Here is a 25,671-nt window from a genome sequence, read left to right on the forward strand (position 1 = left end):
ACTAAACGTCATCAAGTACGCCCTAGATTCGTCGCCAGGACAAGTCCGGCCGCAATCATGCCTTCCTACATCGTACGTGAGCATCGCTGTAATGTCTAATGCAGTCTCCGTCTCCGCGATTCTGACCCAGCGTCATAGGTGACTCTCAAAGACGAGGCGACCGACGAGCAGGTCCAGAAGTACTGAGCCCTGGCCTCTACCATTTGCGTCCTGCCTGGTAGCCATGCTGATGCCGGACAGGTTGAAGGACGAAGTCAAGAGTCAAGGCGGCGAGATCAAGCACGAATACTCGCTGATCAAGGCCTTCTCGTAAGGGCATTGACACGATTTCCATGAGGCCACGAACTGATTTGTCTGCGAACAGGGTCAGCTATCCTGAGGGGACCGTTCAGGCTTTGGGGAGCCACGAGTTGGTCAAAGAGGTCGAGCAAGACCAGGAAGTTCGCACGCAATAGGGGGACTGTGGCTGCTGTGGGCGTCTTCGGTTAGGATAGCGGGGTAACGTTATGAATGCGGGGCAGCTGAGCACCCCTTGCATCTCTCAGCCACTGGCTTCGGCAGCTTAGTTCAGGGCTGCACCTCGCCTGATCCATTACTTCTTGCGTGCTTCAAGAGCGTTGATGTACTCCATCCATTTTCAAACCTCGATCTCGTACCTGAAAGGCCATTGTATCACCCGTTGAATCTGATTTCCTTGCCCGTGGGTGCATAGATTCATCCGTAAACGAATTGTCGACCGAAATCAAGCGCCAATTGCCCAAACATCTTCTCCTTCAACTGCTTCGACGGAGCATCCAAACCAGGTGCGCGAACATGCCGCCATGAGATACACCACGAGGCCACTGCGGTTGTCAAGCTGCCTCAGTGCTGCTCGTAAATGCCATTGGCGACCGAGACCGTCTTCAACGTTGCAGCATCTGAGGCAGGACGCCGTTGCCAGCTACCGTTACATCACTCATCACCCTGGATATCACGATGGTGACGTTAACCATCCTGACGCCCACGACGTCGTGCCTTGGTTAGCCAAGCAGCCTTTGCACCCGTTGAGCCTTGCCGATCTGGTGAAGTAAGAGAGCCCTCCGCCCCAATTTGTCACGACAGCAGTCGTCTAATCCAAACCTGGGGCCAGACATGGTCGCCCGCCGCTGTCCGCCGAGGCGCTCCTGTCGTCAGCACGATTCACCCTCTCGCTGCTTCCTATACGGCTGGCCCATCGGATACAGGCGCTGCGCAACCTGCCGTATGTCGTCGTGTCCAACCCCAACATCAGCAAGATCTACAACAACTACCAGCACTCGCTGTCGACTCTGCTGCCCTGGCAGGGCCGCACCATCAGCAACCTCGAGGACGAGATCCGCTTCACCGAAGTCCTCGCCGAGCTGGTGCAAACCCACACCGACACCATCCCCATCCTAGCCCGCGGCTTTCTCGAATGCCGCAAGTACATCTCCGCCGCCGAGGTGACGCGCTTCCTAGACGAGCACCTGCGCGCCCGCATCGGCACGCGCCTTGTCGCCGAGCAGCACATCGCCCTGCACTTCAGCAGCACACCGCACTTCGACCCGGGCGCGAGCCCGACACCCTGCCCGGAGCACCCCAACTACATCGGCGTGATCGACACGGCGCTGCGGCCGGCCTCCATCGCCGACTCGTGCGGGGGGTTCGTGGCCGACATTTGCGAGCTCAACTACGGAGTGCGCCCCCGGTGGATCGTCGACGGCGAGCCCGACACCACCTTCGCCTTTGTGCCCATGCACCTCGAGTACATCATCACCGAGCTGCTCAAGAACGCCTTCCGCGCCACCGTCGAGAGCGGCATGAGCCGCGAGCCCGTCGTTATCACCATCGCGCCCGAGCCGCCCGACGTACGGCCGGACCCCCGCCCTGTCCGCCTCAACCCGCCCGAGGAGAACCGCGGCGCCTTCCGCCGCGATGCTATCGCCCCGCTCGACGACAACGCCCCCGGGGTGACCATCCGGATCCGGGATCGCGGGGGAGGCATCCACGCCGACGTACTGCCGCACATATGGGGGTACTCGTTCACCACGTTTAGCGACTCGGACGACGTGCCCGGGGGATCGTCGCCTCTCTCGTCGTCGTGGAACAGCGACGATGCGCTGAGCATCATCTCGGCTGCTAGCAGCGGCAGCAGCTCCATCGCCGGCCTCGGCTACGGCCTCCCTCTTAGCAGGGCCTACGCCGAGTACTTTGGCGGGGGCATCGCGGTTCAGAGCCTACATGGCTGGGGCACTGACGTGTACCTTCGGCTGAAAGGCGTTGGGAATATCGCCTGAGTGTCGGTGCAGCATTGTTAGGAGGATTGTGTCATTTGTGTTTACAAGGGGAGAAGACGGCGTCTTGGAGAAGGCGGAGGCTTTAGATCTTGCTGCGGACTGAACGGCGCGCTCTTACGGGGCACTGATATCGTTTACTAAGTGGTTGGCAGTCTGAGCCCCTTGTACAATACATATGGCGCCTGGCATAGCACAACCGACACACGTTTATGGCGGGTTGTCCTACCACAGGGAGGAACAATACCGTTTTGTCGACATGGTCGAGTTCGGAACAGCAAATAAAGGCAGATAATGAATTCACCAGCTTCTCCAATCATATATACCCTTTATTCCGAGTCCGTGGTTTTGTCTTGACCTCGTCCATTCAGGGGTTCTCTTCCAAGTGACAAGCTACGTATGCGCAGAGACCATATGCTACGATGACAAGCATGTAGGACTTGATCTCATACAGCTCTTTTCAATGCATTACAGCAAGCATAAGCAAGAAACCTCAGGAACGAATCTGTCATTACCCACACCCAATGCCCCCCTATCCAGCTTTTCCCCCAAGATTAGCAGCTCGCTGACGGCGATGACGCTGAACATTGGTGCTTTTATCGCTTCCAGTACAAAGAGAACACGACGACAGAGACTGATGATGATAGAAATATATACCATGCGTGCGACAAAATAGAGACAGGTACAGAGGCGGAGAGGCGCAGAGAGAGAGTAGACACAAAGACAAGAGTATTATGCTAAGCGAGCAATACAGTAGCAAAATGGAAAGCCAGCAAAACCGCAACCCAACCAAGCCTAACCATACCAGAATAGAGAACCGAAACACTGTCTATCACATATTAGCCAACTCATTATCAATCTGCCTATCCATAAACGTCCTCCTCTCTCCCGTCAACTCGGTCTGCAGCCTCTGCTCTACCAGCGCCCGCACCTGCTTCTTGGTTACCGTGTCTAGGTCCACCTCCCTCAGCACCGCCTGGATCGCCTCGATGATCGACGCGTCATCCGTCGCGGGTCCGGGGCCTCGCTGGAAGTCAAACGACGACGCGCGGTTGTCGGCGTTGAGGCCCAGCCTGCTCGGGCTAGCGCCTAGCCCGGAGAAAGCAGAGAGGCGGTTGGTGCTAGCCGCGCCCGGGACGCCCAGGTTTGCGGTGCTACCACGTTGACCGGGGAAGTCTTGGTACGGGGAGTGGGTCTGCCGCCGTTGCATGTCGGCCACAGTGCCCATTGACATCATGCTTTGACGATGGGCGAGCGTTGGGTCGGCATAGGGTGACGGGGTAGCGCCGCCGCCGACAAAAGTGCTAGTGCGCGTCATGGGGCCCGGTGCGAAGGGGGTGCTTGGCGTCGGGGGAATGTATGTGTTTGCGCCACGGCCAGGAAGGCCGGTAAGGACGGACGGCTGGCGGACCGAGGAGTAAACCGACTTCATGTCGTCCATCTCGTAGTTCTCGTCGTACATGCCCATGGTAGCGTCGACACCGACCTTTTCGCCGTAGTTACCGCGGCGGCCAGGAAGGTTGTTGGCAAGCGCGTAGTCGTCCCAGCGCTGGAGTGGGATGGAGCGCGGGTCGAAGCCCTCGTCATCAACGGCGACCACCTGCTTCTTGCCAGACTCGCCAATAACGATGCGCGTGTTACCCCATGTGAAGTTGTCCTGGTTCCAGAAGGAGTAGATTGGCAAGACGAATGAGTAGATGGGGAAGGCGATGATGTAGATAATCATCCAACCCACGTGTTGCCACTGACGCTTCAGAATGAAAATGAGGGCTTGGAGCCCATACACGGCCGCGAGCATGACGAGGGAGATAAGCGGGAATGGTCCGGTGCGCGAGATAACAGTGTACAGGAGCCACACTAGGTAGGCGCACGTCGCCGGAAGGATGATGGTGCCGAAGAGATCGATGAACACGACGAATCGCATCGAGAAGCAGCAGAAGCCGCACATCTCGGGAAGGAACATCAATTCAACCAGGTTGTGAATGGTCGAGTTGATCCAACGGCGACGCTGGGACAGCAGGACGCTCCATTTCTCTGGCGCTGCCGTCTGACAGTAGGCATCGGGGATGAACTTGTATGACATATACGGGAAGTACTTGGTCATGAGGGTGGTCAGGTAGCGATCCTCGCCGAGCGACAGCAGGTTCTTCTTGTGAAGGGTATCCACGTGGCAATCGCTATAGTCACGGATAACCTCGTCGGAGATGATCAGGGGCTTCCCTTTGTCAGCCGTCCGCAGGCGGTACATGGAGAAACTAGCAGGATGTCAGTCGAACAGTGCTGGAGAACTCTGGTAGGCATTAGACTTACCATCCGGGCAGACAGGTGACACTGCCGAAGAGGGATTCAAAGGCCTTTGCGAGATGGTGGGAAATAAAGTACTCGTAGACCTGGATCATAGTCCACCAGGACCGTTCCTCATTCTGCAGGCTTGTCTCGCCACAAATACCCGCAATCTTAGCATCATTGGCACAAGCGGAAACGAGCTGGTTGAGGGAGTCCTCGCGAACGCAGGTATCGGCATCCACCATAAGAAGGTATTCATAAAGCTCGGGGTCCACGCCGATAATGTTATTGATCTGGTGGAACATTTCCAGTTCGAGGGGATTCATGGGAGCGCGGTGGTGGACGCGGTTGAGGAAGCTCATGAGCAAGATCTGAGAGTCACGCTTGCCGCGGTTTCCAGGCTTGGTCTTGTTCCGCTCCGACTCCTTGCCCACCTTGACGACCACAAGATACGGGACCACGTTCCCTTCGTACTCGTAGAGACCGGAGTAGACTTTGCCATAATTGAGCTGCTCACTGCCGGTACCAACGGATTTGAAAGGAAGGGCAGGCGGGTCAACCTTGGGATCGACACCGAGAATATCCAGGACAATCTTGGGCGTCGGACGGTCATTTCCAGCGCCGACAATGACGCCATCGCAAATGACACAGATCAGTTTGCGCTTGTTGTCATACTGGAGGGCTGTGAGAGAGTCGAGAGCCTTGCGTAACGAGTCTTCGCCTTCCGTGTATGCCGGCACCTGACAGATAACGAACTTGTCCTGGGGCGACGGTCGTCTCTTGGAACCGAACTGCAAAGCCGAGACGAACTTGATGAGAATCACAGCGCAGAGGATGGCAGCGAAACCGACCAGGATCCAATTGTTCACCTGACACCTCGCAGACCACCGGAAGTCCGTTGTGCCGATGTAGAAGCGGTTGTTCAGACAGTTCATGGTGTTGGCGACGCTAGCGAATTCGGTGTCGTTTGACCTAGCGTTCCGCCGAATGGTATTGAGCTGCTCGGTGAGATCTTGGCCGGGGTTGTTCTTCACGAGGCCGACGACCTGGGAATCGAGAAAAGCCCATCGAGGATTGTCCCTGTATACCTTCTGGGTATACATGTAGTCGGTGAGGTCATATACCTTGCCTTCATAGATGAACCATGCATGGTTGTTACTTGAGCCCTCTTGTGCAATCTTGTTCGTATCCCAGACGAGCTCGCCGTGGTAATATTCCTCCATGCGTTTCAGAAACTTGTCCCTATACCAGGTTTCGCTCCCCAGGTTACTGGTTGGGTCGGATGCATAGTATCCTGATGTGTGGACGGCTATCTGGTACTCTTGGGAGGTGTTGAGCTCGAGTCGAATTGTTTTGTCGGACACAAGCCCCGGGCAGGCAAACTCGAGTGGCGGTATGAAGTAGTTGTCCATATCCAGGCCGGCCAGGGGGAGCATGACATCGCTTGTCGTGTCGATTCCGTTGGTGCTGTGCTGCAGTTTCCAGAACTTCGTGACGTCGTATACTCTGCCGCGAACACTGACCCAGAAATCCTCTTCTCCATTATGATTTGCGACCTCCTCCCGCGACCACACCTTGTCGAAGTTGGGACAAAGCAGGCGTCCAAAGAAGATGATCCAGAACACGATAATGGCATTGAGGAGGACGATGAACATGCAAATAACCACTTTCTCGCGCCACGCCATGCGGACATCAGGCCGCTTCATACGGCCAATGTAGCGGAGCAAGGGCGATGGAATCCAGAAAGTGAGGGCCCACACAACCGCAACCCAGACCTTTCTGCTGGTGGATATGGGCCGCTCCTCGATTTTCTTGCCGGCAGCGAGGTCGGCGTCCAGCTTGCCTGTGAATTCGCCTTCGCTGTTAAAGAAGACGTCGCCTTTGTGTCTGTCGCCCTTGTGGCCGAGGCCATAGTCGCCGTTGCTTGCGTTCTGCATTCCGGTCATGGCAGTGGGAGCGATGGAGGGAGCCATCAGAGGATGGGCGGCACCGAGAGTAGTGTGGCTCATATTCCTCTGATGGTGGACTAGCTGGTCGCGACTCCCGTTGGAGGAGGCGTCAGCGAAGGGTTGCGGCGGGAAGAAGCCGCTCCCGGTGGCGGAATAGCCGGAGCCAAAACCACCTGGGGGAAGCATGTGGGGCATACTCCCGAGCCTCTCAACATCGGAAGGTTTCAAATCGAGCATGCTCTCGGCTTCCCACCAGGCGTTCTCCCTCATCCACACACGCTCGCGCCCGACCACTACCTCGCCATTGGTCCAGCCGCGTTCGAGGATCCAACTCTCGATGCCGTCGCGACCATCCATGCATCCCAGCGAGCGGTAGCGCTGCACGAACTCGTCAAAGTCAAAGTCCGCGGTGAAATCTAGGTGCCTGTTCCGCCGGTTTGACCACTCTGCCAATCTCCATGCGCGGAGTTGACGCGAGACGGTCCCGGCAGACCAGGCTGAGGTGACCGAAGGGAGTGCCGCCAAGCTGGCGGGCGACTCGTCAGTCGGGTGGATACAGAGGTGATACCACGCCCGGCTGCTGCTCAGAACGTTCGCGAGGTCGATACGGCCGCCTCGCCCGAGGTCCGGCAATAGGAGCTTCTTGAGGAACCCATCATCGTCGGAAGAATGAGCCACTTTCTCCAGGACCTCTTCGCGTTTGTCGAGAACATGCTGCCTTTCCCTTCCCAGTGTCCCTATCATCAAGCCCAGGTCAGGCCCGCACTCGGCCACGGCGTTCTGCATTTCCCGTAAAACAGAGCTGTTCGCAGCAACGACCTCGACGCCATCCTGCTTCATCTCGGCGTTGATCCCTTGGCTGTCGTCAAAAACACCTCTCATAGCCACGGCCTTGCCCAAATTCGGGTCGGGAATTTCGAGCAGGGTCAGGCAGACGGTATCGCCGGGGTCTTGAGGAGCGGCTGGTGACCGATCTCCTTGGCTTCCGTCCACAGATTCTTCCCCATTTCTGATTCGGCCCATTTGGGCCGCAATTGCTTCATTTGCCTTCATGATTACCCAATTTACCAATGCCTCATACAGACCTTCGATGAGGGTGGCACGGTCCTCGGTGGTGCACTGTCTGGCGAGGATCTCAGGCTCGATTCCTAATAAACCGCCAACATCTTCACAGATCTCCTCCAGCACTTCTTCGTCAACATTATAATCGACGGTGTTGCCCAACTTCAAGAGACCAGTAAGTGTTGAGATGAGACTGCGGTGGGCAGATCCTTTGATCCCGATGCTCTTCAGGGCGGAGCGGAAATCGTCGGCAGCGGCACCGTCGTCAGCTGTGGGCAGATAAGAGGGAGGGTCGTAGGTGCCGGAGCGGGCGAGAAGGCTGTAGCTCGAGGCACCCTTGAGCCCAAGAAACTCTCGTTCGGCAGGAGTTGAGGCCGAGGTGAGCAGGTAGTAGAAAGCATCGAAGGCCCTGTAACCCGGTTGTGCGGGAATACGCAGCAGGCCCTTTTCTGTATCGATTCCGCCCTGCGACAGCGCAATTGACGCCGCAGCCAGGTTGCCCGCGAGGTTGAGGGTAAGCGTCACAGCGAGGGCAGTTTGCCTGGGGGTTGAGGGATTGTACGGAGTCACACATCGGATGAAAGGCTCGATGGCCTCGAGCGACTGAAGCAGCGTATCAGGGATCGAGATTGGGAGAGAGGAGAGAAATGGCCTTAGAAGCGAGGGTGTCGACGTGTGAAGTGAGCTAGCAGTGGTCAGCAAACATACCGCCCGACGCCCAGCTCGTGGTCGATGTGCGCAACTTACCCAAGAATAATGCAGCCGTCCTCGGCACGACGACGAGCATGTTCCCATGCCCTTGCTGCCAAGGCAGCATCTACAGTAGGCCCTACGCGCCCGTCCGGGCCGGCTTGGGACGCCGTAAGCCATGTGTTGACCACGAGACTTGTTCCAGGATCAAGCTGGTATGGTTGTGAAGACAGGTAGATGTTGTGGATGGCGTTCAGCAGCGTCGTCGTCGAGACCTGGGAGGAGGGTTGGCCCCTAGGACCACCTAGCCCCGAATCTGAGGCCATCGAATAGATTGACATGCGGTTTGCCATGTTGTCGAGGCGGGAGTTGCAGCGTCCCAAGAGGGACGCGGCAGCAGCAGGGCTTTAGCTGTTCGACCGGCCAACACCGTGCTGTGTCTTCCAGTCAACACCAACTCTCAGCTGTTTCAATGCCCGAGCAGTTTGAAATGATCGACACAACAAAAACGCTGCAGGTCGGCCGGAAAACGTGCAGAGAGAGGGGCGTGAGAGCGAGCGTTGTTCGGACAAATCGGTGTGGGCTTGCTCCCAAGATGCAGCTCGTCGCGGCGGCAACGGGGGGAATAGAGACACGGCGCCCGCTTCCCCTTACTGTGCCCCTTTCCGAAAATTAGGAATTGCGACAGTGACGAAGGGATGATGTGGAAGCAACGACTGCAGCAAACCGCCAAAACGAGTGAAGACGGTGTGCGAAACTGGCAGGAACGGATTCACAAGGAACAGAATAACATAAACTAAGCAACGAACCCGACAGCCAGCAAACGAGTGTTGCGAACCCAACTGTGGAAGCAGTACTGGGCGTGTGTGGGCGCCGGGCGTGGGTGTCTGGGGTGTCTCAGAAAAAAAGATGTTCGGACTCGTCCGATTTCTTGGGCTACGGAGGACTGCAGGCATCCTGTGCGCAGTTCCCAGCATCAAACCGGGCTGACAGGGGTAGAAATCGATCGATGGATGCCCAGAGCATCCATCTGGAAACCTGGAAAACTTGCACCTACAACTTGCAACTACTCTAGACATTGCATACCATCATATCCAAATATGCCACTATCCATCAAGTTTCCATTTCCCCCAAGAAGTTGTCTGTCCGGATCGCATCGCGATGCAAGTGTTTTGAATCGCTCTCGTTTTAACTTTGTGCCATCCAGCAAGACAGAAAGCCATCACTTCTTCTGAAGATTCTTAACCATCAGATTACGGAGGTACATAGGCCGGATTCGGATTGGATCGGTCTTTAAAAGAAGGCAGTGCACCGATGCAGGACTGAATGTCTCTCGGCTGCTTCGTGGTTGATCAAATACGAGGCCTGAATAACATGAGATGGCACCTGTAGCGTACATGTACATACAAGTACGTGTATGAACACCGTACATTAGAGGTTAGGTAGGCCTAGGTAGGTACCCGTATCCTAGGGGTTCGAGTACGGATCTTATGTTTCTCTGGGGAGAGGGCACTTATGGATTGTAGTGTTTAACTGGCTCGAGACTGGTTATTCAGATCTCGAGGCCGGAGTTTTGCATTCCTTGCGCCACGCACCAATGCCAGGTCGGGTTTGGAAGAGATTGCTTTTTTTAGCACTTCCGGTTCTTTCGATGACCCCGCTACTGCCTGAGATACCTGTTAAAGCCATGTTTGCATGTGGACGAGCGTCTCAATTGCCGTGTGAGCATGGAAAGTTTTGGAATGCTGGCAGAAATGCCCAGTTGCCCGAACTTGACAACTATTCCCGCATGGATAACATACATAGATTACAATGCTGCCAAAGTCACCCAAAACGAGACATGGAAGCATGGAAGAGAGAACAACCGAACATAATAAAACTGCGTAGTGCTGTGTCCGATCTCCAATTCCCCACAGCTTCCGCTGCGAAGCCCGGTGCAGGCCTCGGGCGCTAATTGTTTAAGAACCCGGCAGGGCCGGCACAGGTGTGTTAGGTAAGATGAATTCGAGTTCACATTTCGTCTTTCCCGAGAGACATCGGGACATCGAATGAGTCCAAGCATCAATACCTGCAGAATCTGCTGCTGTGCTTCCAGGGCAAGAATTTCCATGCGACTTAGGCCGCTCGTGTCCTCTCGTTGCCACCGTTCGATCCACCATAAGCCGGCCCCCAGACGCAATCAGGCAATCCATTCGCTGTCTCGCCTCTGCGGTGGAGAGCTGGAACCGCCTTCGGGCTCGTAATGCCCCAGTGGTGTGGGCACGACATGGACAACCTGGAAATGAATAAAGTTTTAACAACCTGAGCATCGCGGCTGTCGACTCGTCGACTTAAGACAGCACTGGACTCCATCGGGTATGCACTTATCGGGGCGCTCAAACGTGCATGACAGAATGGCCTAAAACAACGCAACTTACAGGACGCTCTGTGGTTAGTGTATGTACAGTACAAATACACATGAGGATAACATTTGACATAACAGCATTTCGTTAGGTTCAAGGTATGGCCTCATGATGGGTGTTCTCTTGGAAGCGGCCCGCTAGTGTACAGATGCACTAGGTACAGTACCGCACCAGGAGCAAGGTGGATCCCTGGGAACTGTCATCCAAAGTTCTGGAAGCAGCTAATTACTTCGTACCTTACCTGACACTGCACTAATTCAGCAATCATGACACCGATGAGAAAGCATAGACGAATGCAGAAGACTCACAGCAAAGCGGCCTCTGAGCAAGTTCCATGAACCGCATTCGTTGCGTTCCAGATCTTGTTTGTTTTGAACCGCAGCCTGCAACCGCGATCCAGAGCTTGGCAAAGGTCCCGCATCTTGCCAATCAGGTGGATCCCTGCTGAAGGGGCCCAAGGGGGTGCCTCGTATGAAAACTGCGCAGCGTGCTTGTAGCATCCACCGTAGGACCGTCCAAGCAGAAACTGGAAGCCCCTTTCCATCTGCCCAGCCCCGGGAGACCATGCAGTCAATCACTGCCGCTGAACAGTGCAATTGTCCGGGCGACTCATTGCCCGCCGAGCATTTTGCTTTCTGAGTGCCTTCCTCCCCAACACTCGTTTGGACGCCCGCTTTCGCACATGACGTTCGTTTTACTTTTCTTTCGCTCTTGACCTGGCCCTGCCTTTGCATTCTAGAGTGTATTGTTTGACTGCGGTGATACGGCTGCGAAAGCCCGTCCCCTTGTCCTTGTCGTTGTCGCCGCCACAGTGGTCTGAAGCCAGCCAGTCGGTCTAACTGGGTAAGCCTGGCGGTAGTGGTGACTTTTTGGGTGGAAAAGTCTGCGGGTTGCCCATTGACACGAACACGGTCAACAACAAAAACGCCAGAGGGAACCGCACTCGAAATCGTGTCCGACGGTTGCCCGCGCTGCTGAACGCACCCAACGCCCTCGGGACGTTGAGCACGGCCAGCTCCTGGCAGCGCCTCTAAAATTATGGCTCTCAATCTCCCACCGTCTGGCAGCGGGAATCATGGGGGGTCACATACTCAAGCTTCGCTGCCTTCGCTGCCCGCCCATCTCCAGTCCGACACGCACCTGACAGCACACCTGGCCAGTCGCTTCCATGTCTCGATCCCTACTGCCCGTCTGTCTTCGCATGCTCTCATTTGCATAAACACGTACACAAGCTCGACCAAGGGCGATGGCTCCAAGGACTCCTGCGCCATGTCCGCGGCCGAGGACATGGCAGAGAGAGCTATGATCCGGCTGGGGCATCGGTCTGAGAACCAAGCAATTCTTTTTCTGTATGGACAATTCCTAAGCTGCCCGTGCTTCGGCGTCTAGCCGCTTTGCCGCCGTTGCCCGCTAACAGGTTTCTAGTGGTGAATCCGGCTCGGGAAAAACGACGGTTCGGTCCCATCTGCTAACGTCGCTCCTCAACCGCTCGTCTACACCGCTCTCGGCCAAGGTTTCTCTTGCCGCCTATGTTTTCGACACGCTCACCACCACCAAGACGGCCACGACACCAACAGCCTCCAAGGCTGGTCTGTTTTATGAATTACAGTACGATACGTCGTCCACAACGAATCCCATTCTCATTGGAGCCAAGCTGCTGGATCATCGGTTGGAGAGGAGCAGGATAACGGACGTGCCGACGGGTGAGCGCAATTTCCACGTGCTGTACTACCTCCTAGCGGGTACCAGTGCTGCCGAAAAGGCGCACCTTGGCTTCGACGCCCCTGGAACCTCGGACAAGAGGAGATGGAAGTACCTAGGACATCCGACCCAGCTAAAAGTGGGCATCAACGATGCCGAGGGCTTTCAGCTGTTCAAGACGGCTCTGAGGAAGCTCGAGTTCCCCCGGAGCGAAATCGCCGAGATCTGCCAGATTTTGGCAAGCATCCTGCACATTGGCCAGCTGGAATTCGAGACCTCTTCTACCACCGCCATAACAGGGGATGACAGTGGCGGCTTCTCGCACGAAGGCGGCCAGACCACAACCACGGTTAAGAATAAGGATGTGCTCGGCATAATCGCTGCTTTCCTGGGAGTCGGCGCCCAAGAACTCCAAACAACGCTAGGCTACAAGACCAAAATGATACACAAGGAGAGGGTGACAGTCCTTCTGGATCCCGCCGGTGCTCGAGGTAACGCAAACGAACTCGCACGCACACTCTACTCACTCCTTGTTGCCTATGTCATCGAGAGCATTAATCAAAAGCTTTGCGCTGCTGAGGAGTCGATCGCAAACACCATCTCCATCGTCGACTTCCCCGGCTTCCAACAGCAGTCTTCAACCAACTCGACTCTCGACCAGCTCCTGAACAATGCCGCTACCGAATCGCTGTACAACCTGACGCTGCAGAATTTCTTCGACCGCAAGGCCGACATTCTCGAGACCGAAGAGGTTTCTGTAGCCCCGACCAGCTACTTTGACAACTCAGACGCGGTCAAGGGGCTGCTGAAGCCTGGAAATGGTTTGCTTAGCATCTTGGATGACCAGACGCGCCGTCACCGCACCGATATGCAAATGCTGGAAAGCTTACGGAAACGGTTTGAGGGCAAGAATCCCGCCATCCAGGTCGGCGCGGCAACGGCCAAGCTGCCTGGGAGCAACTTCTACACCGAAAACACGGCCGCTTCTTTCACTGTCAAGCACTTTGCCGGTGAAGTGGAATACCCGGTGAAGGGTCTGGTGGAGGAGAACGGCGAGGTCATTTCGGGCGATCTCATGAACCTGATCAACTCTAGCAAGAGCGCCTTCGTCTCCCGCCTCTTCGGTCAAGAGGTGCTGCAGACGGTGGTGCACCCGCAGGAGCGCACAACTGTCATGCAAGCCTCGGTCAGCTCAAGGCCGATGCGCGCCCCCAGCATCATGTCACGGCGCGGACGGCCGGGAACGGCGCGCAACCCCCGGGCGCGTGCGGCTGAGAGAGACATGTCGGTTGATCAGCGGAGTGACACCGGCGAAGGCGGCCGCTCAGCTGCTGGGCACACCGCGGAACAGGGAGCCTCGGGCCAGTTCCTTTCGGCGCTCGAAAACGTCACACGGTCCGTTACGGCGCCGGGCACCAACTGCTATTTTGTCTTTTGTCTCAAGCCCAATGACCGACGCATCGCCAACCAGTTCGACAGCAAGTGCGTGCGCACGCAGGTGCAGACCTTTGGCATTGCCGAGATCAGCCAGCGGCTACGCGCGGCAGACTTTAGTTTATTCTTGCCCTTTGGTGAATTCCTAGGCCTTGCAGACGCCGAGACGGTGCTCGTCGGGAGCGAGCGCGAAAAGGTGGAGATGGTGCTTGAGGAGAAGCGATGGCCGAACAACGAGGTGGCGGTCGGCGCAACAGGTGTTTTCTTAAGCGAGCGGTGCTGGTTGGAGCTCATGCAACTGGGCGAGAGCTACTCGCAGTCAGGCCGGTACGGGCCATCGGATCCCGGGGACGGCAGGACTACACCTGCCAACCCGTTCGAGGTATCAAAGGAGCGCCTGCTCCTCTCGGCGGGCGCCACGCCGGGCAGCTTCGGAAACGAGAAGAAGGCGGGCTACTTTGGCAGCAACGACGTGGACGCTCGATCCGAGGCCGGTGTCTCGGCTTTCGGAGGCGGTGACATGTTCAAGAACTTGGACACACGCGAGCAGATGGCTGACCGCGGCAACGAGAAGGACATGGTGGAGGTAGAAGAGTACAAGGACAGCCCCAGCCGCAAACGCTGGGTCTTCGTGGTGTACTTGCTCACTTTCTTCATACCCGACTTTGCCATCCGGGTACTTGGTCGCATGCCACGAAAGGACGTGAGAATGGCCTGGCGCGAGAAGTTGGCCATCAACATGATCATCTGGTTCAGCTGTCTGCTGGCCGCCTTCTTCATCGTCGTCTTCCCAATGCTGATCTGCCCGCGCCAGTATGTCTACAGCCCCGAAGAGCTCTCCTATTATGACGGAAAGGATGGACGGCCCGCATTTGCCTCGATCCGTGGTCAGATCTTCGACATTGGCGCCTTCGCACCCCGCCATTACCCTCCTTACCTGCAGACAAAGTTGATCACGCAGTACGGCGGCATGGACATTAGTTCCCTTTTCCCTGTCCAGGTATCGGCCCTCTGCCAGGGCGACGGGGACTCGATTGACGAATCCGTGCTGCTCGACTACAAGGACTCTAACATCACGGGCTCCGCAGCCGTTATCAGCAGCCAAGATCTCAACGCTAAATACCACGACTTCCGCTGGTTCACCGGCGATTACCGGCCGGATTGGTTCTCACAGAGGTTCAAGATGCTGCGATCCAACTACAAAGTCGGCAACGTCGGGTACTCGGCTGAGTACGTACGCACGCTCAGCCAGAAGCAGCAAGTCATTGCCATCCTAAACAATCGCGTGTACGATTTGACCAAGTATATCTATGGCGGGCGGAAACAACGGGTCCCGCCGGGGTACCCGGCGCCAACCGATGCGACGGCGACCAACTTCATGAACCAGCTCGTGGTAGATTTGTTCCAGCAGAGGTCTGGCGATGACATCACTGCGCTCTGGCAGGCACTGGGTATCAGCAAGGAGTCAAAACAGAAGATGCAGCTCTGCCTTGACAATCTGTTCTACGTCGCCGACGTGGATACACGCAATTCGGCGCAGTGCAAGTTCGCCGAGTATTTGGTTCTGGCTGTGTCGGTCCTCCTTGCCACCGTCATTGGCTTCAAGTTCTTCGCGGCGCTCCAGTTTGGTACTAAGAATATGCCGGAAAACCTCGACAAGTTTGTCATGTGCCAGATTCCGGCCTACACCGAAGACGAGGACTCGCTGCGGCGTGCTATCGATTCGGCGGCACGCATGCGCTACGATGACAAGCGCAAGCTGCTGGTCATTGTCTGCGACGGCATGATTATCGGTCAGGGCAACGATCGGCCCACGCCGCGCATCGTGCTGGACATTCTAGGCGTGTCTGAGGCGGTCGATCCAGAGCCCCTGAGCTTCGAGTCTCTGGGCGAGGGTCTCAAACAACACAACATGGGCAAGGTGTATTCTGGTCTGTACGAGGTGCAGGGCCATATTGTGCCTTTCCTCGTCATCGTCAAAGTCGGCAAGCCGTCCGAGGTGTCTCGCCCCGGCAACCGTGGCAAGCGTGATTCGCAGATGATCTTGATGCGGTTCCTCAACCGCGTGCATTATAACCTGCCCATGAGCCCCCTCGAACTTGAAATGTACCATCAGATCCGCAACGTCATTGGTGTCAACCCGACCTTTTACGAGTACATGCTGCAGATCGATGCGGACACGGTCGTCGCCCCAGATTCGGCCACGCGCATGGTGTCGGCCTTCTTGGACGATACACGCCTCATCGCCGTGTGCGGCGAGACGGCCCTGACCAACGCCAAGTCGTCCTTCATCACCATGATTCAGGTATACGAGTACTACATCTCGCACAACCTGTCCAAGGCGTTCGAGTCGCTGTTCGGTTCCGTAACGTGCTTGCCCGGTTGTTTCTCAATGTACCGCATCCGCGCCGCAGAGACAGGCAAGCCTTTGTTCGTCAGCCGTGAGGTGGTTGAGGCTTACTCGACCATCCGGGTCGACACGCTGCACATGAAGAACCTGCTGCACCTGGGTGAGGACCGCTTCCTCACGACGCTGCTGCTTAAGTACCACTCCAAGTACAAGACCAAATACATCATGAGGGCGCACGCGTGGACCATTGCCCCCGACTCGTGGAAGGTGTTCCTCTCGCAGCGCCGCCGCTGGATTAACTCGACCGTGCACAACCTGATGGAGCTCATCCCCATGAACCAGCTGTGCGGGTTCTGCTGCTTCAGCATGCGCTTCATCGTCTTGATCGACCTGCTCTCAACCGTCGTCCAGCCCGTCACCATCGCCTATATAGTGTATCTCATCGTCATGGTGGCGCAGCGGTCGACAGTGGTGCCCATCACTGCCTTTGTGCTCCTCGCCGCCATCTACGGCCTGCAGGCCATCATCTTCATCTTGCGTCGCAAGTGGGAAATGATTGGCTGGATGATCCTGTACGTGATCGCCATCCCCGTCTTCAGCTTCGGCCTGCCGTTGTATGCATTTTGGCACATGGACGACTTCAACTGGGGCAACACGCGTGTGGTCGCTGGCGAGAAGGGCAAGAAGATTGTCATTTCGGACGAGGGCAAGTTTGACCCGGCGAGCATCCCGCGCAAAAAGTGGGAGGACTACCAGGCCGAGCTGTGGGAGGCGCAGACGATGCGCGACGATGCTCGGTCGGAGGTCTCGGGCTACTCGTACGCCACTCGGCCCAACGTTGCCATGTCGGAATACGGCGGCTACACGCCCAGCCGGCCGGGCTCCATCGCCGGCGGCTACGTGCCTCCCATGCCCGCCGCGGCGCCCAGCAGGCTGTCGCTGGCTCCGTCCGAGATGCTGGGAGGGGCGGGCAACCGGGTTAGCCAATTTGGTGGCTCCCAGTTCCTGGGCCAGAGCGGGTCCCAGCAGGAGCTCGAGATGTCCAACCTCAACGTGCCCAGCGACGACGCGCTGCTGGCGGAGATTAGGGAGATTCTGAGGACGGCGGATCTGATGACCGTCACCAAGAAGGGAGTCAAGCAAGAGCTTGAGAGGAGGTTTGGCGTGCCTCTTGATTCGAAGAGGGCGTATATCAATAATGGTAAGCCTTACTCCTTTCTCTTTGATAATGGTGATTGTGATGCTGACGTATCCGGTAATAGCCACCACAGCGATTTTGTCGGGGCAGTTGTAGACTGCATTTCTTGTTTATTTTGTCGTCTCTCGGGTTTTGGATGGCACGTCTTTACTTTTTCTCTCTGTTATCCCAGCGCAATGGACTAAACAGTAACCGGAGTGGATGAATTGAAAAACTAATTTAATGCTTTTGCATGGTCTATCCTATCCTCGCTGAGATGAAAGAGGCAAGTTTCTTTCGTTCATGGGATCTCTCGTCGTCTGCCGTGAAAAGAAAATGGTTTCTGGTCTCTGGTCTTCCTGTGATTTCTGTGTCCACCTGTCAATCTCATACATCCTGTTTTCCTGTGTCGTCGTCGTGGCTTGCATGTTGGAAGAAAGGGGCATCTATTCATCCACCTACCTATGTATGTACATTCTCTCTTGGTATGGATAGCTTGACTTGCTGTAGATAATGCATGGTAATGAGAAGAAGCTATTGTGCTGTACTTGAGAAGGTGGAAAGTACCTACTTGAATGTGGCAGATGTTGAGATTTGTTTAGGTAGCAGTCCGGTTGAAGCTCTCGTTTCTTTATGGCGGAAGGTGGACGGCTTCTTCCTTAGCCAGCTTACAGTAGTTGTCCGTTAGTGGGCAGGACAGGACTTATGATGGTTGAAACTTGTGGTCCAGACGATGCAGTTTCTCTCGAAGGTAGAGTTCCATCTACTCGAGACTGCCATGATTCCCTTGCAAGCGGCATTGTGCAGTTAATTCCGAGGTTTACTTAATTGACTGCCTCCCACCGGTAACTATGCCTCTGGAGAACGAGAAGGGGGAAAGCAAAAAAAGGGTACAAACACAGAACGGGGGGAGAAAGGGCAAAAAGAGCAAAAGAAAATCGCTGACAAGAGTGGGATTCGAACCCACGCCCTTTCGGACCACGGAATCCTGAGGATTGAATCAAGGTTTGAATACCTTAACGTGGCGCCTTGGACCGCTCGGCCATCTTGCCATTTGATTTGATGAAATTCGAATGGCAAATGCGCCTTGATGTGGGCAAACAAAGGACTACCGGAGAGTCGGGCAGATCGCCCCCCTTTTGAGCGAAAACACATGATATTCGCACCCTCTCAGTTAGTTTAAAACATGGGCCAGATATATCATGACATTCAACGACAATCTGAAACGCTAGTTCTGCTACAATGAACGGAGGAATTACATATCCGGTACTTCGTAGTGTCCATTTATTTATGCCTTCACCCCCGGCACAGCAGCCACCTCCTCATCCAGCGGCAAGATGTCGGGCAAGGGTCCCACGGGGGTTATGGAGTGTGGGTTGATCTGGGTGTGGGACTTGGTGTAGTGCCTCTTGATGTGGAGGAAGTTTGTCGTGTCGCGGAAGGCCGCGATGTTCCAGTAGAGATGGCGCATCCACTTGTGCAGCGCCGGGTAGCCGGAGCGGATGTCGCGGATGTTGCACTTGAAATGCTGCACATAGACGGGCTGTCGCTGCTGTTAGAAAACCTAACCGCTAATAACAACTTGAAATGGGGATTGCCATATGAGGACATGGCTAGGCAATGGGCACTTACATCGAACCGTATAATGGTAACGAAGCTGTTGATAGAGGTCAGTAAACAGACCCAATCAATGGAAGATGATGATGTGATTCTTACAGCCGAATGTCAACCTCGGTGAGCTGATCACCAAACCAGTACGGCCCTTCGCTCGCCTTCTCGGCCAGGTGTGCCTCGGCCCTGTCCAGCGCCTCAAACAGCGCAACAACGTTTCGCTCGTACGCCTCCTGCGTGGTGGCAAACCCGGACTTGTACACGCCGTTGTTGATCTTGTCGTAGTGCCACTCGTGCGCCTCGTCAATCTCCTTCCGGAGATGCGCCGGGTAGAGGTCAACCTTGCGGTACTTGTCCTCGATCAGGTCGTCGAACTGGCTTGCCTGTTAGCAATCTCGCTCACTCAACTCACAACAGACCAGAGGCAGCGGATGTGAGTAAGTAAGCAGCCAGGACAGGAAAACACCAATGCCCACCTCGGTCCCAAACATGCGCAGAATCTCGCTGCTCTCGTTGTTCACAATCGTGTCCGTCTTCTTGTCGTACAGCACGGGCACGGTGAAGCGGCCCTCGTACTGCGGGTTCACGCGGAAGTAGATGTCCCGCAGGTGCGTGACCCCCTCGTGGCCGGGAACCGGATCCGGGATGACATTCTCGCCAGCCGCGTCCGTGTCATCAGCGGTAGGGAAGCGCCAGCCTAGGGGAGTTGGTTAAATTAGAACCATGCAACTGCCTCTCTGCCAGGACGGGTCACCTTTTGAGCCCATGTGCCAGTGCACGACCGAGAATGAAATAATATCCTCAAGGCCCTTGAGCTTGCGCGCAATGAGGGTGCGGTTGGCCTATGTTTTCTTCTCAGCACCCCGTGAACACCAGTTCCCTTTTGCAATAGGGGGCAGATGAATGACTTAGTACTTACCCATGGACAAGCATAGCTCACATACAGGTGGTACCTGCCCTTCTCGGGTGGGAACTGGGCACCCGGCTCACGGGATATCCAGTTGCGGAACGAGCTCTGTTGGCGTTTGAACTCGCCCGATGTGTCCCCCGGCTTGACCCAGTCCGTGATCTTGTTGCTCTCGCTGGTTGAGGCGCCGCCAGGGGTGTCCTTGGCAGCCTGGAATTGGCGATATCAGTGATGCTGACCTTGGCAAAAAAAGGGGGCGGGCAATAAGTGGCTCTGCAACCGTCCGAATTGCAGCACAAGATACCGCACGACGATTGAATCGTAACGACGTCACAGACGTACCATGGTAGCGAGATACTGGAATCGAGTATTTCCCAGGAGCGGGCTTTTTGTTGCTGGCACGGTTCGTCCTAATCTGCCGTGTGCCCAAATTGAGAAGTTTTGGCCCTTGAAGTAAAGTTGTGCGAAGCTGGTTGATGTCTGGTAGGTCTGGTTTCGAGCTAGTAACCTGACTGAGACGCCCTCAAGTTGTGGGAGAGCCCATCTTTTAAGCTTCATGAGCGGGGTTGACGGTACTCCTAGGGGAGCCTTTTCTGTCTAAGCAATTGAAGGGCGTTCCCTTTGCTTAGTTATATTTACTAAAGAGTACTCTTGATGATTATTCCGTCTTTCAAGCCTCGTATTCTCCCGGTTCTGAAATGTATTACAATTTGCCCCTCGTGGGTTTATCCCCTAGCGGGCAACTACAGGACCAGGGTCATGATCAATGAATTCACGTATCACGTTCTACAGGATAATAAGGAACAACCTCCATACCTTCCCTACGTTTCATTCGCTTGGCACTGATGCTTAAGGCAGCTTCCATGAGGCGATTATCCACAACTGTATGGCATGTATTGACGACTCCTAAGCTTGAGATGTGGACATAGAAAGATGACGGGACAAGAAATACAAAAGACGTCAACTTATAAATCGTGACGTAATCCTTAGCGGCGGCAACTCCATGAGTAAGCGCTCATTTTGAATGATTTGTGTTCCAGACTTCCAGTCGGCATGCTGGGGAGGTGGAAGTGGATGTCGTTCACAGAATCGCCCAATGGGTGATGTTCAGCTTATAAATCCTTAGAATGCGGTCGGTGCAGTTTCAACTTTCAAGCAATGGAACAAATCCGCTTTCTATCAGGAGTGGCCCTGGCCATCTGTGAATCGGAGACTGGCGAAATACGGTATGCCGCCAGTTGATGCCGTAGCCCAGCGGAATATTCACCTATAGATCAGGGCAGTCTTGGGCAGTTATAGGGGATCAATCACCGCAGGACAAGCGACAAGACAAAATACCTTAGTCTAGTCAATAGCAGAGTATCTAATCGTCCTAGAAACGAGAGTTCAACATGGGCATTGAAACGCGGCCGTTCTTAATGACATACCATACCCCCGAGTCTCGTAACATGATTGCTACGTAATTCCGTCCCAGAGCCCAGAATGGAATTGAATGTCTATCTCACATGTTTGCCTGTGTGCCACTCAAATCATGTCCCACCATCGCCCAACCTAAAACCGGGCATGCAGTTTTGACCATTTACCTGATCTTGGCCTTGATGTACGGCACCTCGACGTCCTCCCCGTTCGCGTCTTCCGTAACCACCTCAAATATCAGCTCCTTTTGATGCGCCGGGATCGGCTTCTTGGTCACCGATTCAACCAGCTCGCTCAGCTTCTTGCCGTACTTGTCCTTTCGCTTAGCCGGCGGGAAGAAGGCCGCATACAACAGGCTGACCCCAGAGCTCAGCATCGAAATCGAGAGGCCGCGCTTCTCAAAATCGTCAAGCAGCTCCTGCAGGGTAATATCGTCCACCTCAAACCTGTCCCAGATCTTGTCCAGCGTCACCTTGCCGTTGGGGCCCTGATACTCGACCTTGGGGCTCGCAATCGGCTCGCTGAAGCCAAAGAACGGAAGCGCCAGGTTGACAAACCCGTTCTTGTACTGCTCAATGTCTTGCTTGCCGTCGATGATCTTGTACAGCTCCAACACGACCAACCCCGTAACCAGGGCCGTGGTCGTGGCAATCGCAGGGATAATCTTGCCGGCAATGAACTTGGTCCTATGCCGGTCCGCCGGCTCGATTTTGTAATTCTCGGCGCGTAGATTGCTGGCAGCTGTGATGAAGTCAATATGGAAATTGGTATCGTCGTCCTTCTCGAACTCGACCGGCGTGAGCTTGAAGCCAGCCAGCGACTTGGGATCTGGCAGTTCGTTGACGAGGTTCTGCAATTCCGTCTCGTCGTCAAAAGCGCTCCCACCAGCATTCGGATCCTAGATTGTATCAGCTACCTGGCTTCTCCCGATTAGGCGTTCAGCAAACACTTACAGGCTCTTTATCATCTGCCTGAATCTTGACATTGGCGTCTGGTGAGAAATCCGGAATGATCATGGCATCCAGCGCTCGGATATAGTCCTGCTTGGTCTTGCCCTTGAGATTGATGTTGTAGTTAAAAGCATGCAGGTTCGTCGCCGCCTCAATGAAGGCAAAGTGCGTGGGGTTGTCGACGTCGAACTTGAGCGGATCAGGGGCTCTCTTCGGTCCCGACCAGAAAGGCGTCCCGGAGGACGACACGGCATCCTTGGGGAAGTTGTAAAGCAGTTGCTGGATGGCATTGTTGTATTGCTTCTCAAACAGCATGCGGGCCCATTGGACGCAGTCCTCGAAGCTGAGCGCACGCTCGTTCTTGAGGTAGTCGACCAGCATCTCAAGCGTCGCCTTCTCGTTGCCGCCCTGCTTCAGCGTTGTCTCCAGATAGTTGGGCTGGGTAAGGTACAGGTTCGCTGTCTCGGCGGGCTTCACGAATGAGCTTTCAAACAACTCACGCGCCCACGCAATTGTGTGCTCGATCTTGTTGGGGAAACTGCGGAGTGTGCACATGGGGAATGATTGCTCTGGCGGATCCTGGGAAGACGAGTATGACTCGGTCAGGCGCGGGAGGACCACCTGTGTGTTGCCCTTTGTTCCGAGAGTACCGCTTTCCAGAAGTGGTTTGTGAAAGAAAACGCATCTTCGGTCGACGTAGGTCCTCGCTTCAATGTTGTCCAGCGCGTTTGTCACTCCATCTAAGCTCTTCCAGAAATCTTCGTTGAAGATGTGCTCTGTCTCCGGGCTGACGCGATCCTTGAGAGTGACAATGTGACCCTCAAGCTCGGGATTCATAGCCTGCGCTGCCTTGGCCGCGCAGTCGCTCTTCATTTGTCCCACGTCCTTTGGCCGGAACAGGAACTGCCTATTGAGGTTGCTCTTCTCGATCTGGTCCATATCAGTCACTGTGATGCGACCCCTAGGACCGGTTCCAAGACCGATCATGGCCCAGTTTTTGAGCATCTCACAGCCAATCGCACCGGCTCCAACGAGGAACTGCTTCATATTTGCAATTTTGTCCTGGAACTCCCGGCCAAAGACCGCAATCTGACCATCATACCGGGATCCGGTAGGCTTGCACAGTTCTTCAGAGCGCGCAGAGCCTGCAGGCAGAGACTCGAGGGAATCAAAGTACATGAATTGCTTGATTGGGTGGAACTTGCCCGACACGGCTTTCAGCACCTCTTGAGCGGTAAGACCGCCAAAGAAGGCGGCCATGGGACTGAGATCGCCCGTCGCCTGGTAGCTAAGCTCCTTCAGGAGTTTCTCGTCAAAGTCGACCTCGATGCCTCCGGCCTTCGCGATTTCCTTGGCAGATTTGACAATCTCAGCCGCATCCTCATCGTTCATTGGCCTAGGAAGTCGACCTCGGCCCTGAGCGAACGCGTGAAGAGCCTGGAAGCCGACGTGGAGTTGCTGCGGGCGGTCGAACTTGGCGAAGTCGGAGATGACAAATTCAGGATCTTTCAAGGCCGTAGAGATACTCTTGAAGTCGACGGACTTGGGCATCTTCACTTGCTGGTACAGGCCCCCGCGCTTGTATTGGCCGAGGCCAGAGACGTCGCCGATCGAGAACGTGTAGGGACCCTTCACTGTAACCTTCCGGGGTTCGCATCCGTTGAGACCTTCCATACCTTCAACTTCCGAGAAGGTAACATAGTCGCCATCCTCGAGCCCATGCCGAGTCTCGTCGAGCGCAGAGACAAGCCCTTCCTCGTCGATGCCAGCCACGATCCCATTCACCGGGTTCTCACCAGTCGCGTCGATAACAGTGAAGTTGCTGCCAAAGTCGCAAAACACGGACCCGAACAGACCGAATGTGTCGGCGGCAATGAAGTAGATGCCCTTTAGGTGGCAATAGTCGCCGATGACAAGTTGAAGGTGTAGCGGCGTGTTTGTCAAGACGACAACCTGGTATTTGTCAAACTGCGATAGGTTCTCGCCGAGATTAGAGGACTTGTGTATGTGAACTGGAGTATAGGCGTTGAGCTCGGCAACCCGGGGAGCAGTGACTTGATCTCGAGGTTTTCCAACATCCTCGCGACGGAGGAAGAACTGAGACGAGAGATCCGCAATGGCGACCGGCGCCGGATCGTGGAGGGTAAGGCTCTTGACACCAGCAAGGGCGATGTTCTTGGCGATTTCGACACCGAGGCCCTTGAGACCAACAATGAGCACGTTTGACGCAATCATGCGCTTCATGGCCTCGTGGCCTAGCACATAGAGCTGGCGGCTATAGAGTGACTCATCGATCTCGGTCGAACCCACGACAGACGGGTCGACCTGCATCCGGGTGACGAGGTCGATCCCGTCGGGTTGCTTCTTGTCCTGCTGTGCGTGTCAGGGATCAAAAAGCTTTCGAGCATCCCGAAGAGACGAGCCAGAGGTGGAAGGCGGCCAGCGATCGCCATGAGGCCTACCCCAAGACGGGCTTTGGAGAGCTTGACATTTGAAGATGGAAACTCACAGTCATGGTTCGTTTGAGGGAAATAGGCAGATCCCCTTCAGAAACCTTGCGCTTCCCCAGCTTGGCTAGTGTTTGTTCGCTCGTAGTTGGTAATGGTTGGTGGTTCGTGTCTCGAGATGGAAAATGTGGAAGTGGTTGTTGGTTGTTTTAGAGGTTGTCTGACGAGGGATGACGGTCCAGGTTCGAAGTTGAGGTCAACCCCGCCACCGAGCGCTGCGGGGATGATTTGGAAGGTTGGTGGGGCCCTGGATAGACGTAATGCTGCCTGTTAGTGAACTTTATAAGGGCTTCAGCTGTAAGTCATGTGATGTACAGTACAATAGTGTAGTGTAAGTCACCGGGAACCATGCAAAGCTAGCAACACCTGCGGTTTGTTTGAGGTGAAAGACGCAACTGTGGCCAGGGCGGTAGCATAAACGGTTAAGATGACATCCTGCCTTGGGCATGATTTCTAAACACCTGATGCTACGAGACTATGAGCCGTAGCTCCGTAGCTTGAGAATTGGGTGTATATGTACCTAGCGGGGCTGGCGGAGCCAATTCTTAGTTAACGGGATTAGTTGCATTAATGGTTAGGGAATGAAAGAGGCACCAAAAGAACCAGGAAAGAAAGTGGGGCATATCTCTATATTGTGTGTGGCGCGGACCTACAGTTGTAGCCTACTAGAGTTCCCAACCTGGGGCAATAGAACCTAGGAAAAACAAGGCACTCTTTGGCGTTCTTCTTAGGATCCTTGAATAAATCGGGCTATACGGCGTTATACGGATAATGTATTTGAAAATGCAACTTGTACGAATACCTAGCATTTGACTTTACGGAGTAAGGTACTGTACGCCCCAAAATATTACGCTTACAGCATTTCACCCGTGTACTGTAAGTACAGTACATACATACGTGTATGGTAAGCAACATGACAGTGCTTGTAAGACATAGTA

At 55.1% G+C, this 25,671-nt stretch overlaps 8 protein-coding genes and 1 non-coding gene across 9 annotated transcripts; 3 read left to right on the forward strand and 6 right to left on the reverse strand.

Moving 5' to 3' along the window:
• Positions 1-57: 57 nt before the first annotated feature.
• Positions 58-455, forward strand: N656DRAFT_798439 (protease propeptide/inhibitor; the record flags this gene model as incomplete). Its single annotated transcript, XM_064817758.1, has 4 exons — positions 58-72; positions 139-179; positions 241-309; positions 365-455. 4 exons carry the CDS (start codon positions 58-60, stop codon positions 453-455), a joined length of 216 nt encoding a protein of 71 aa, XP_064669650.1.
• Positions 456-821: 366 nt separating this feature from the next.
• Positions 822-2,294, forward strand: N656DRAFT_710242 (alpha-ketoacid dehydrogenase kinase; the record flags this gene model as incomplete). The annotated part of the gene is made up of 2 exons (XM_064811656.1): positions 822-1,066; positions 1,130-2,294. 2 exons carry the CDS (start codon positions 822-824, stop codon positions 2,292-2,294), a joined length of 1,410 nt encoding a protein of 469 aa, XP_064669651.1.
• Positions 2,295-3,037: 743 nt separating this feature from the next.
• Positions 3,038-8,779, reverse strand: N656DRAFT_107476 (glycosyltransferase family 2 protein). Its single transcript, XM_064808498.1, has 3 exons — positions 8,336-8,779; positions 4,602-8,273; positions 3,038-4,546 (listed from the first exon to the last, which is right to left on the reverse strand). The coding sequence occupies exons 1-3, from the start codon at positions 8,629-8,631 to the stop codon at positions 3,124-3,126; spliced, it is 5,391 nt and encodes a 1,796-aa protein (XP_064669652.1). The 5' UTR covers positions 8,632-8,779; the 3' UTR covers positions 3,038-3,123.
• N656DRAFT_107235 (uncharacterized protein) lies at positions 8,780-9,616 on the reverse strand. The gene has a single exon (XM_064808495.1). The coding sequence runs from the start codon at positions 9,355-9,357 to the stop codon at positions 8,929-8,931; it is 429 nt and encodes a 142-aa protein (XP_064669653.1). The 5' UTR covers positions 9,358-9,616; the 3' UTR covers positions 8,780-8,928.
• Positions 9,454-9,763, reverse strand: N656DRAFT_779571 (uncharacterized protein). Its single transcript, XM_064815220.1, has one exon. It carries the CDS (start codon positions 9,708-9,710, stop codon positions 9,501-9,503), a length of 210 nt encoding a protein of 69 aa, XP_064669654.1. The 5' UTR covers positions 9,711-9,763; the 3' UTR covers positions 9,454-9,500.
• Positions 9,764-11,249: 1,486 nt separating this feature from the next.
• On the forward strand, positions 11,250-17,895 carry N656DRAFT_845405 (glycosyltransferase family 2 protein). Its single transcript, XM_064819199.1, has 3 exons — positions 11,250-12,029; positions 12,106-17,366; positions 17,428-17,895. Exons 1-3 carry the CDS (start codon positions 11,719-11,721, stop codon positions 17,457-17,459), a joined length of 5,604 nt encoding a protein of 1,867 aa, XP_064669655.1. The 5' UTR covers positions 11,250-11,718; the 3' UTR covers positions 17,460-17,895.
• Positions 17,896-18,284: 389 nt separating this feature from the next.
• Positions 18,285-18,394, reverse strand: N656DRAFT_t84. Its single transcript has one exon. It is a non-coding gene; the product is annotated as a tRNA-Leu (tRNA).
• Positions 18,395-18,630: 236 nt separating this feature from the next.
• N656DRAFT_768755 (uncharacterized protein) lies at positions 18,631-20,205 on the reverse strand (the record flags this gene model as incomplete). The annotated part of the gene is made up of 7 exons (XM_064813650.1): positions 18,631-18,885; positions 18,975-18,999; positions 19,059-19,336; positions 19,373-19,650; positions 19,708-19,795; positions 19,873-20,070; positions 20,203-20,205. 7 exons carry the CDS (start codon positions 20,203-20,205, stop codon positions 18,631-18,633), a joined length of 1,125 nt encoding a protein of 374 aa, XP_064669656.1.
• Positions 20,206-21,194: 989 nt separating this feature from the next.
• N656DRAFT_779576 (ubiquitin-activating enzyme E1) lies at positions 21,195-25,100 on the reverse strand. The gene is made up of 3 exons (XM_064815221.1): positions 24,736-25,100; positions 22,230-24,596; positions 21,195-22,174 (listed from the first exon to the last, which is right to left on the reverse strand). Exons 1-3 carry the CDS (start codon positions 24,739-24,741, stop codon positions 21,440-21,442), a joined length of 3,108 nt encoding a protein of 1,035 aa, XP_064669657.1. The 5' UTR covers positions 24,742-25,100; the 3' UTR covers positions 21,195-21,439.
• Positions 25,101-25,671: the final 571 nt, after the last annotated feature.

Source organism: Canariomyces notabilis, assembly GCF_033297395.1.
Source record: "Canariomyces notabilis strain CBS 508.74 unplaced genomic scaffold N656scaffold_12, whole genome shotgun sequence".
Classification (NCBI taxonomy): domain Eukaryota; kingdom Fungi; phylum Ascomycota; class Sordariomycetes; order Sordariales; family Chaetomiaceae; genus Canariomyces; species Canariomyces notabilis.